The 12,231-nt window shown below is 38.9% G+C and overlaps 2 protein-coding genes, 1 long non-coding RNA gene and 1 pseudogene across 4 annotated transcripts; 3 read left to right on the top strand and 1 right to left on the bottom strand.

The window, feature by feature from the left end:
- The first annotated feature begins 4,965 nt into the window (after positions 1-4,965).
- Positions 4,966-7,018, top strand: LOC147514741 (protein FAR-RED IMPAIRED RESPONSE 1-like; annotated as a pseudogene).
- LOC147514740 (uncharacterized) lies at positions 7,018-7,938 on the top strand. Its single transcript, XM_086594401.1, has 3 exons — positions 7,018-7,495; positions 7,573-7,635; positions 7,722-7,938. The coding sequence occupies exons 1-3, from the start codon at positions 7,022-7,024 to the stop codon at positions 7,767-7,769; spliced, it is 585 nt and encodes a 194-aa protein (XP_086450527.1). The 5' UTR covers positions 7,018-7,021; the 3' UTR covers positions 7,770-7,938.
- A 470-nt stretch (positions 7,939-8,408) lies between these two features.
- Positions 8,409-10,262, bottom strand: LOC147514739 (uncharacterized). Of its 2 annotated transcripts, XR_015213277.1 has the most exons (5): positions 10,138-10,262; positions 9,962-10,057; positions 9,683-9,737; positions 9,050-9,274; positions 8,409-8,882 (listed from the first exon to the last, which is right to left on the bottom strand). It is a non-coding gene; the product is annotated as an uncharacterized LOC147514739 (long non-coding RNA). The 2 variants fall into 2 exon arrangements; XR_015213276.1 differs by having other exon boundaries at positions 9,962-10,256.
- Positions 10,263-10,554: 292 nt separating this feature from the next.
- On the top strand, positions 10,555-11,893 carry LOC147514738 (uncharacterized). The gene is made up of 2 exons (XM_086584949.1): positions 10,555-10,728; positions 11,349-11,893. Exons 1-2 carry the CDS (start codon positions 10,619-10,621, stop codon positions 11,545-11,547), a joined length of 309 nt encoding a protein of 102 aa, XP_086441075.1. The 5' UTR covers positions 10,555-10,618; the 3' UTR covers positions 11,548-11,893.
- The last annotated feature ends 338 nt before the right edge of the window (positions 11,894-12,231 follow it).

Below are 12,231 nucleotides of genomic sequence, written 5' to 3'. Positions count from 1 at the left end.
AAATCATATGATAGGGTGTGTTAGCTTTTACCACAACAAAATTTATGATGAGGGTTACCGGACCAGTAGATACGGGCAGCTGGACCTCCCCAACTGTTAGAGCTTTGTCTCCGCTGAATCCATACAGGTTGGAGTTGGTGGCGACCATCTCAGAGTCAGGAATCTGCAGTTTTTTTAATGCGTCATAGTATAACACATCTGTTGAACTTCCTGGATAAACTAATATGCGATGCAAATCGTAATCTCCAAAAGGAAGTGTAAGAACCAATGCATCCTCATGTGGACTCTGGATGCTGAGACAGTCGACCTCATTGAAAAGGATGAGTAGATCTTTGTGGGGTAACGCATTGACTTGAGCACAATCCGTAGTCAATTCGTTATTCATGATCCTCATTTGCTTGGCGATGTGCATTTGGTATCGCGCACTTTTTTCTGTGACTTGCCCACTTCGCTTGCTTGCCTTTCTTGAAATCATGTTTATTTGAAGTCGGCCATTGAGTGGTCCAGTACCTAGGGGATCCTAAACTGACGTGATGATCTCCTCAGGTTGCACTGCGTTCGCCTGCTCATGTGCTATGAACTGCTTCAAATACCCCTTTTCAATCAGATCTTGTAGTTCAATTTTCAGGATCTTACAGGCCTTGGTACTGTGACCCTTACTATTATGGAACTTGCAGTAGGTCTTCTGGTCTCTGGTACCCAGGGAGCCTAGCTTGAGTGGAGCTGGCCATTTGAGGTAGCTCTAGTTCTTGATCAAGTCCATGACCTCGTCTGACATTTTGTTCAGAGAGGCGAAGTTTCTGTCCATCGAGGGAAGAACTTCTTCAACTTCTTCCATCCGTGGCTTCTTTTGTGGTTTTATATCTCCATTGCTGGCTACATTTGGGTACTGCCCTATGGGCATTCAGCCCTTTGATGGGGATTCAGCCATTTGGCAACCACAATGACGATCTCTCTTTGACTTTTGAGGTGAAGAGTTCCCGTTCCCCTTTCGTGGGACAACAGGGCTTGTCCGATTAGTTTTCTTTGCTTCTTGATGTTTGTTCATGACATCCTCCTCCCACCCTGCATGAGTTTTGACCCTGTCTAGGAGTTCCTCCAAATCCCGGGGTGGTTTCCTGGAAAGAGACCAGAATAAGGCGTTGTTTTCATTCAACCCTTGTTTGGAAGCTATTATAACAGTCTGTTCATCACAGGACTCTATCTGGATTGAAATTTCCATAAACCGTTACATGTAGGACCTCAATGCCTCTCCGTACTTCTTCTTGATGTTGAACAGTGCATCGATCCATTTTGGTTGGTGATTGTTGCACGAGTACCTGTCTATGAAGGTCCTAAACAGTTCCTCTGAGGACTTGATCTACCGCTCAGGTAACCTGTGATACCACTGGAGCGTGGATCCAGACAGGGAAGCATTAAACTCTTGACACATGACGTCGTCATACCTTTCATATTGTCCCATGGTGGCACGATACCTGAATACGTGATCCACCAAATTTGACTTGCCACTGAAGATACTGAACTTCGGTTGTCTATAACCGCTAGGATAGGGCTTTTTCATTACTCGTGATGCGAAAGGAGATCTGCCTGCCCCCATTATAGCAGATTGAACAAGGGAGTCTTGCATTTTTCTTCCTTTACCGGTCATCCTATGCATCTGACGGATCAGGTCATTTTTTTCAGTCTCCTAAGCGCTTTCTTTGGTAGTAAGTCTCTTATTCTGGATTCTTTTTCGGTGTCGGGGGTTGACATCACGTTCCTGGTTAATTGACTCTAATTCTGATGCCATATCAAAGTTCTCATCCAAATTACTATACTCTGATTCTGATGGTTCGCACCGAACTAGATCCTCACGCCTTGGGTTCCTAGCTCGACCGCCCTCTAGAAGGTCGTCTCCATCGAGATCGATGAGCGGCTCCTTCCCTGTATGAGATTGATATAAATGCCTTAGCAGCTGTACCTCTCGCTCAAGGTTGCTTTTTTGTTATTCCAGAGCCTGTACCGCCTGGCTTGCCTGAACAGACTCTAGGTTGGTAAGAAAAGCATTCTCACCATTTTGGTGCTCTCCTTGAGCGTCATTTCCAGGTCCTACACTGGGAGCAACTAGCCCATCGGTGCTAGTTACCTATCCTTGAAAGGGATTACTCACATCATGGTGAATTAGTGATCGACATTCTCCCCACAACAGTAAGAGTTTTTAAACTAAATCAGTCGTTCGAAATGAATATTTACCTGCTATCGTCCCCACAGGCGGCGCCAAAAGATGTAAGAGATTTTCTGAGTATCCTTTGATCTTTCTATGTGTCTTGTGATTAGGAACCTCTTTCTTAACAAAGAATGGATGAGATGATTTAGAGTTCAGGGTTGAACTGCCTGGCGGTTGCTTACGTATCTCCTTATTTATTTAGAAGAATCAAACCCTATTTTGCATAGTTCCTAAGAGTGAATTCCTGTGGTTTATATAGGAAGAGATTTCAAAGTCCTAGGGTTAGTGTTAATCTCACCGCTTACGAGTTCCCTTCCATCTTTGGACTCTGCCTTCTTATTAGGAATCCTCTCCTTATGGAAGTCTGAATCTAGATCATATCTTATTAGAGGTAGGTTTCCTTGTTGACCATAATATCCCATTGTATATGGAAAGATTATATCTAAAAGATAACTCTTAAAGATATGTCATTATAATTCCTTCCTTATCATCAAAGATTGCCCTCTTCAGTTTCCTTCTGTTAAGGAACTGTCTGAATCAATTCCTAACGACTTGGAGAACTGTTATGCTTAGAGGTGATTAGTTACGTGCCTGGCACATGCTTATGAAACACTCGTGATAACACACGAGATCACTTATTCATAGAACTAATCCGATGGCTCTCTTCTCATTCTAGATATCTATAGTCCTAGGTCATTTCCCTCCCACATGTCATTTAGTTAGTGACGGGAAATCCCCCCTGCACCTACCATACGTGACCGTAAACCTTTTGGGCCACCACCCAAGCCAAACCAGTTTAAGTTTGTATCCGATCTTATTGATCCCAGGGTATGGAACTTGGATATTATAAACGTGTTATTCATCTCCGCAGTGGCAGACGAAATTCTTAAGATCCCATTCAGTCAGACTGTTCATGACGATACTATTAGATGGTTAGGAGAGAAGAATGGTGAACTCACAGTAAAATTCACATTTTTCTTAGTAGTGATTACCAAGAAAATTCACATTTTTCTTGGAATTACATTCGGCACCTCGACACTGCTCAACGGGTAAAGCTCTTCTTATGGAAAGCAGTAAAAAATGCCTTGTCGACAAAGGAAAATTTGAGTTACCGGAATATAGTCTAGTCATCTACCTGTCCAAGATGTAATAACCAGGTGGAGTCAACCTCCCATGCTCTCTCCATTGTACTATGCGCAAGCGTATTTGGTATGATTCTAGCCTTGGCCTATGAACTGAAAATTGGAACCCGAGTGATAATCTCAGCTCCGTCTTGAGTAGTAGTCTTATCAATTGCCGTAATAATAAGCACGATATCATTGACATGCTTAGCTCTGTAGCTACAACCATGTACTCTATATGGATTGATCGGAATGACCTTACCTTCAACAACAAGCAAACTCCTATCATCACTATTCTCTTCAGGGCAAACACTTACATCACCAAGAACAACCAACCACTTATCAAGAGTACCAATTGGCCCAGCATAGGCTCAGATTGGTGTTACATATCTACATATGCATCTTAGGTGGACAATTATACCGAAACAGGCCTTGGTTTTGCTTTATGGAACTGTATTGGTATATGCATTGGTGCAGGACATGATAAGGTTGGAGATGGGGACGCAGTAGAGGCTGAAGCCAGAGCTATCCTTGAAGGACTACAATTAGCACAACGGTTGCAAATCAAGAAAGTAGCAATATTGTCAGACTGTCAAACCCTTGTTGCTGTCTTGGAGAGAGGAACAATGCTTTCTTGGGGAGCAACGTCTATAGCTCATGATATATATTTCTTATGTTGTGTATAGGGCAATGTGGAGACAACGTTACCTACAACAAATAGATCAATCCTACACAAGGATCGATCCTTCTCAATAGACAAGACTTTAACACCCTCCAAGTAATATCCCAACACTTCTCAATATCAAATAACAAGCATATAAAGTAAAACAATTAATATAAAAGAAGAACAAACCACAAGACGAGATATATCGTGGTTCGGCAATTTGCCTACGTCCACACTGCGAGTTCCAAGCTTTACTAGATGTCCGGAGTAATATATTACAAGTCTCTCAATTCACTCATAAAGAATGAACACTCAACTCACAAAGAATTGCTCACTTATAATCTCTCTCTTTCTTGGTTTTGGAAAAGTTAGGTTTCTACAGAAAAAACCTATATTTATACTATTTCATAAAACTTTCGAAATAAGTCAAATTCGTGCTGAAATACGGTGGGGCGCGACCCGCGCTCTCGGCAAGGCAAAGTCGAGCGCAGGGTGCGCTGAAGAGCCTGGAGTTCGACCAAGACATGAGCACGACTCGCGCCCTTGTCCAGGCAAAAAGGAGCGCAGGGTGCGCTCAAGCCTAAATAGAGAAAACTTTGTCTTTTTCTCTACATCTTATTATCTAAATTAGTTGAGTGTAAACTTTACTACGTTAGTACGACCCTGAACTTTGACGCCTATAGTTTAGCTTTTAGAGGTAGACGGGCCCCTCCGTACTTTTATTTGGACCCTGTTTCAGCACGGTTCTTAGTTGAGTTATCATTGAGTCTCTAATTTTGTAATCGTAGGGAGTCGGCCCTTTTTTGGGGCTAACTCCCTTTTGCTCACAAAAACAAAAACAAAGCTACAATGACTGTAAAATTTTACACAGAAGTACTCATGAGTCATGAGTAATTCTACGCTGACACATTATTTTGACACAATCAACCAACACACTGAGGTGGCTGGTGACGTGTCATGTCCACCTAAGAAAAGTCAAACTTAACAATTTTGGATTTCTTATTTTTTCTATTTTCTTTGTTTTAATCCAAAAACCCTTCGTATCTTCTTCTCTTTTTATTTCTCAAACACAACTCAGACCCCACGCACTCTCTCTAACTATTAATTTGCACCAATCAAAAAACGCACTTTCTCCTTATTTGCAATTGTTTACTTCTTGTTTTTAGGAATGGAGTCAAGAATTTCTGAATTTGATGATATAAGTATGAGAATGTATGAGAAGGGCATCAGTGATAGAGAATTGGAAGAAACAATTGGTGTTGATGTGGGTATGGAGAATGAATTTGTTCAAGACGAAAAAGTGGGAGATCCGGAAATAGGAATGGTGTTTGATACTGTCGAAGGATTGTTTGAATATTACACTAAATATGGTTCTGAGAATGGGTTTCCAGTAAAGAAAAGGTCTTCGTCGAAGGGAGATAATGGGGTGGTTAGATGGGTGCTTTTTGCATGTTCTCGATCAGGCAAGATAGAGAGCACTTCAAGAAATGCTTTTAAATTGCATCCAGTTACCAAAACTCAATGCAATGCAAAGCTTAGAGCTGCTTTAGATTCTAATGGAAAGTGGAAGGTGACATCTGTAGTACTTGATCATAATCATGGTTTGAGTCCAGGAAAATCACGATATTTCATAAGAAATCGTAAATTGAACCGACGTGTTAAAAGAAAACTTGAGATAAATGATCAAGCGTGTATTCGGCCAAACAAAAGCTATTCTTCTTTGGTGGTGGAAGCGGGTGGACTTGATAAACTGTCGTATTTAGGTAAAGATTGTCGCAATTATGTCAAGAAATCCAGATGGTTAAGGCTTGGCAATGGGGATGCTGCAGCTGTTCAGAACTACTTCGCAAAAATGCAAGCAGATAATTCTAATTTCTACTTCCTAATGGATTTAGATGACGATGGTAGAATAAGGAATTTATTTTGGGCAGATGCAAGGAGCAGAGCAGCATATGAGGAGTTCGGTGATGTGATCACGTTCGACACAACTTACTTAACTAATAAGTATGACATGCCGTTTGCTCCTTTTGTGGGTGTGAATCATCACGGTCAGTCAATCTTGTTGGGTTGTGCTTTAATATCTCGTGAAGACACCAATACTTTTTCTTGGGTTTTTCAGACTTGGCTTGGTTGTATGGGTGGTCGTGCTCCTAATGCAATAATTACAGACCAGGACAAAGCCATGCAAAACGCTATAGAAATTGTGTTTCCGAATGCACGACATAGGTGGTGTATATGGCACATCATGAAAAAGTTACCTCAAAAATTACAAGCTCATAAGAAGTACGAGTCAATTAAGTTTGAGATACAACAAGCTGTTTATAATTCCTTAACAACCACTGAATTCGAAGGAAGATGGAATAAGTTTATTGAGAAGTATGATCTTAAGGAAAATAAATGGTTAGATGGTTTGTATAAGGAGAGTCGTCGTTGGGTTCCTGCGTTTGTAAAAGATATTTTTTGGGCGGGAATGTCAAGTACTCAAAGAAGTGAGAGCATGAATGCATTTTTTGACGGGTACATCAATTCGAAGACTACATTGAAGCAATTTGTTGAGCAATATGAGAATGCATTACGGAGCAAGGCAAAGAAAGAAAACCAAGAAGATTTTAATTCCTTCAACTCCCGAGTCCCATGTATTACTCACTATAAAATTGAGAAACAATTTCAGGATGCTTATACAACTGCAAAATTCAAGGAATTTCAGAAGGAGTTAACCGGCAAGCTCTACTGTGACGTGTCTTCAGTTAAAAAGGAATGTGGCATTGAGTCGTATGAAATTTCCGAAGATGTTATGGTTGGAGAGGTAAATCTACAACTTACTTTTACAGTTTGCTTTAACCCAGATGACAGTGACATCAAGTGCAATTGTCGTTTGTTTGAGTTTAGAGGAATCTTATGTAAACACATTATTGTCGTATTGATTCAAAAAAATATTCAAAATATATACCTGAAAAGTACATTCTTCATCGATGGAGGAAAGATGTAAAGAGGTGTCATACAAAGGTTAAAATCAGTTACTTTGATTGGATGCAAAACCCTGAGAATGAACGTTTTGATAGGATGTGTAATGCCTTCTATGAAATAGCAGACTTGGCAACCGACAATGAAGATAAGACAAATATTGTTATGAAGTGGATTAAGGGCTTGAATAATGAACTAAAGAAAGGCGAAGGAGCATGTGCGAGTAGTCAGCCTACTACATGTGGAAGTGATCAGCTTATTGCATATGGAAGTGATCAGCCTACTGCATGTGAAACTAGTGGTAATGTTCATACTACAACTAAGGATAATGGCCTTATTCGTAGTCCTCAATCAGTTCATGGTGCAGGCCGTCCACCTTTCAAGCGGAAGACAAGCAAGGTAGAACAAGCTGTTAAAAAGTTGCAAGAAAAGAAGAAGAAAGAGGGGAAGCGGGAACAAGTCACTAAAATGAACCAAGGAAAGAAGAAGAAAGGGACGAGCGCAATTGAAAAAATAATTAATGATTTAGATTTGGAGAAGGTTAGCAAACAACCTTAATGATTTTACTTTTTTTTTTAGCTATTTGCGCATTTGTATGAATTTTACGTTATATGTAGGACCCAATTGGTGGATCGGAAGTTATGGAGTCTGGCGAGACACAAGAAAGCATTCCATTAAAGGTTTCTATTTATCATAGTTTATTGTTGTTGTTGTTTTTTTTTTAAAAGTTGTTTCAATGAATTGGATTTATATTCTTGGTACGTAGGATACGATTGGTGGAGCAGAACTTATGGAGTTTGGTGGAAGCATTTAGTAGGCATGAATGAAGAATGAGAGTTAGTCGAGTAAACTGTATGGAAGACGTACGTGTGATAGGGAAAGAACGAGAGCAGTTTGTCTCTTTGCACTTGAGTTTGTCTATTTGCACTTGAGTTTTGTCTCTTAGCATGGCAGAGAATTTTAAGTATCAGTTTCAGAAGATAGACACAGTTTCTTTGGCCGCGGTCGTAGGCTGTTTTGTGTTTCACTGAACTCGTGTGTGAATTGTGAATCATGTTAGAGACCTTTGGTTATTTGGAAAAAGATTGTTGTTGATTCTTAACATATTTCATTCTAGGTAACCTTAGTGTTTATTCTCTTAGTCCGTCATTTCTGTTTTTACATTTGTTGCTTCCTAATCAAGGATATTGCAATGTCAGAAATTAAAATTAAAACCACACTGTCAGAAACCGTCCAAACTATATTGTACTGCAGCTTGTAATTTGTAATGTCAATAACCATGATTTCAAATTTGTATTGTACAACTTCCGAAAGGGGCAATGATAGCTCTAGCCTGTAACTTTCTATGCACTACAGTCTGTAACAACTGATCAATTTCACCAAATACAAGCATATTACGTTACTGTTCTATAACAAACCAACTTCGCCGAAAAAACAATTAGCATTACAAGTCTGGCTCGAAATTGGCAATTGAAAATTGCCTTTGAATTTTATTATATAAATGAATATTCTAATGAGAACAAAAAAACAGAAAACTAAATAACCATTGCTTCTAAATAATGGATACAAATTACAGAGAGAACTAGAACTATACATTTGAATGAAGAGGAGCACAAAGGACGATGTTTTGAAATGATTACCAACTCCCACAATACAACGGGTAGCTGTAACATAAATAGAATAATCATTTCAAAACAAAATGGCTGGGTCAATTAGCAACATCCCTGCAGCCTGTCACAAACAAGACGGGTCATCTGTCCCACATGGCCTGAAATATTGGAGGTCTATTCTTCAACCAAAGCACCATTTCCTTGTCCAGGGAAGATTTATTCACAACGTCATCTAGCATCGGACTACCAAAAACTTGAGGGGCACTCTTAAAAGACCATATTCTGTCTTTCAGCCACGGTCTTTGGGACTGCTTCTCCTGCCAGAAAAGGGTATTGTGAGCACACAGATACAGACACACACACACACACAAAAGACAACCATACTTCTGACGCTCTAAACATAAATCTGCATGTTCATAATCACAATTACAAACAAGAGTGTTATACAATGAGTGCAACAAGAAAAGGAGCTTATGCTACTTACCACAATAAAGAATTTTGAAGTTCTCCCATAAGATCATTAGAGCCTGATGGGTCGTGACCATGTATTTTGGACCTAAGGTCATTTAACAAGGATTCCTCTGTATGAGAAACCATGCACTCAAGAAGTTCCTCAACAAGTGAAATATACCTCTTCAGGATTCAGTTTCTTCAGTGGGGGTGGAGCTTTTTTTGGGTTATGGTATATACATCTCATTACGTATCTCACCTGAAATATACAAATACAAATCAGATCATGGATCCAATAAGAATGAAACTACCGCTCTGTTGCATCATTATCTATCAATATAGTCAATTAATGGTTTCTGGAACACCATTTAACAAGAATATTGGTGCGTGAAAAGTATTCACAATTAATAGCTGTGCCTCCTTATCCAGCGATTACGGTTGGAAAGAGAACTTGCACAACCTATCCAAAAATTTAAAAGGTAAAAAAGATACCAGTTTATGGCTAAGAAACCTTTTCTACCAAAGGTTGAGGAGATGATGGCTGGCTGAACTTGATGTTTTAATTAAAGAAGATATATACTCATTATAATTTCTGTTAAGCTAAGTGAATATAGGGTAAATATACCCAAATCAAAATAATCTTCTTCAGATACATAGTTCAACTCACAAGATTCTAGCATCAGCCAATGCCGGTCCATCATTCCATGACACTCCATAAGGACCTGGTGGGAAAAAAATAAGTGGCTATTACACTCAGAATTCACTTGACCATTTTGAAAACAGAATACTTTTCGAGCTCCTTCAGTGCAGAATGGTGATTAAAGAAAAAATAAATAAAAATGAATAAGCTAAAACATAGTATTATCCTTTCAATTAAGCAAATTATACAAACTCAGTATCCACAACACCATATGGGAAATTTTGATGAAAACCACTCATATTGTACCTTTTGATAAGCCCCTTCTCCAGTCAAATTCAAATAGCTACCGCAACAGATTTGACTTCCACATAAACAAACAGAAGCTTCATACTCTTCCTTACTCTGCAATAAAAAAAATAGTGATATCATCAAATGGGGAGACCATATTCTTCAGACATGATGAGTCATGACGAGATACAAACGGGATGTTCTTTGTCGACACTACATCAACCTATTTGGGTTTGATTTTGGGGTGGAAATTTTGGGAGAATGAATTTGGGTTATTCCAATTTTTTATTTCCAATAGTAGCGGAGGAGAGAGAGAGAGGCGAGAAGGTAAGGGTTTTTTTATCGCAGAAACGAAAAGAAAAATGGTATGTTTGACTTTTGCTACGTGGACATGACACGTCACCAGCCACCTCAGTGTGTTGGTTGACTGTGTCGATATCCTCTGTAAGTGTAGTATTACTGCATGAGGCATTGGGAATTTTCTAATAAAACTGTCACAACTCATATCGTAAGCAAGGACACCGATCAAAATATATTTCGACATACCGTCCGAGAAATTATCGCCGATATATATATACGTGATTTAAATAGTCTGCTCCAATAAAAATAGACTTGTCCAAATTCTCCATTAATAATAAGATCGATTCATTATTATAAAAAATAAAAATTTGTGAAATGATAACAAGGTCTATGCTAGTTGAACAACTGAGAGATTATCAAGTCCGGTCTCAGCATAAGTGGGCTAAACTTATTTTCTTCTCCCCCAAACCTCATATCACGTCCAGGTGCTTTATTACTAATCTGTCTCTATTCATTTATCCATTTATTACTTATGTTTTTAAGGATCAGTATTTGCACCATGTTGCATGGGAAAAGAGTTTATAATAGACTCACAGGTGGAACTTATTTGTATTGATGAAAACAAGGTGCTCTCTAAAGAAACCGTTATGGTTGATTGGTGCAAACAAATGGTTAGCCTGAACAAGAGTATGGAATTTTAAAAAGGAAATTGGAGTAAACTCCTGTGAATATAATCTTTGTACCATTTTACTGTAACTCAATGGCTTCATACAGGGTTCATCTGTACCAAAATAATAATTTTAATCCTACTGAGACTTGTTAGGACTACTCCTTAAATAAACAAATAAAAAACACCTTAAGACTCAGACATTACTACTGATCCCTTGTCGAAATTAAGAGTTTATTGATATTTATATCACCAAATAAACCATATTACTCCTCCTCGTGTTCAACTTCCTTCACTCTGAGAAATTCGTTTGAAATTTTATACCCTGCATGTACACTGCTGATCCCTTTTCTTTTATGTTATGTATAAGACAGATTACTTTCTTCTTTTTCCGGTCATAAAACTCATACTGATAAAATGCATATGGACATTGTGCAGCGGTGATGCTGTTGTGGCATTCTCATGGGCATTGCTGTTTTTGGTGCTTGTAATTTCGTCATTGCCTGCACTCTACTTCACTCACTTTTGGCTCTCTGCCCTTGTCCTATGCCTCGGGATTCTTGTCCTTATATGCCTGAGAAACTCTAGACAAAAATGGCTAGCAAGGAAAAGGCTGGTGTTACCTCTGTCCATGTGAACATCTAGAATCTTGACATATACTTTCAGTTTCATTCACTGACTAACTTTGGGCAAAACAGTATTTATACTTTTCATCAATTCAGAGCTTACATGAGAATGCCTAGAAGCAAAGAACTGAAGGCTACACATGATCAAAAAGGGCGGTACGTATTTTTTTGTTATTTGGAGCTGATTCTCATATGTAATTTCAAATGCTGTGTGCATCCACCAAGTACCTTTTTATTTGATGTAAATGTCACTACATTTAAACTAGTTCTATCTCCACTAACCGCATGGAGGAAAACAGTCATTGTAACTTTGCATAGCAAAATGATAATCATGTATCTGACCCCAGTATTGTGGAATATGGTAGCGGTGATGATCACATTGATTAATTGGACAGGGACAGTGAGTCGGTGATCAGAAATTCGAATCTGATTTTTCAGTTTGCAAATATCCTAGGTTCTTTTAATGTTTGTAGTTGTGTTAAGTGAATGTGAAAGTATATGATGCCTTCTTACTGCTCTTAGTATAACAATGCGTATCTAGAGACATTTGTCGTATTGAGAACTGAGATAATAGCCTCCCTTTTTTCGCTCTTAAAAATTAGGGAGGCGTATGATTTATCATGTTGCATTCTCACAATGGTCTGTGCATACTTCTGAGTGGTTTGATCTAGGCATCTAGTATATATTGTTGTACA

Source organism: Coptis chinensis, chromosome 2 (assembly GCF_015680905.1).
Source record: "Coptis chinensis isolate HL-2020 chromosome 2, ASM1568090v1, whole genome shotgun sequence".
Taxonomy (NCBI): Eukaryota; Viridiplantae; Streptophyta; class Magnoliopsida; order Ranunculales; family Ranunculaceae; genus Coptis; species Coptis chinensis.
The sequence above is the reverse complement of the archived record's forward strand: the minus strand, read 5'-3'. Positions and strand labels throughout refer to the sequence as shown.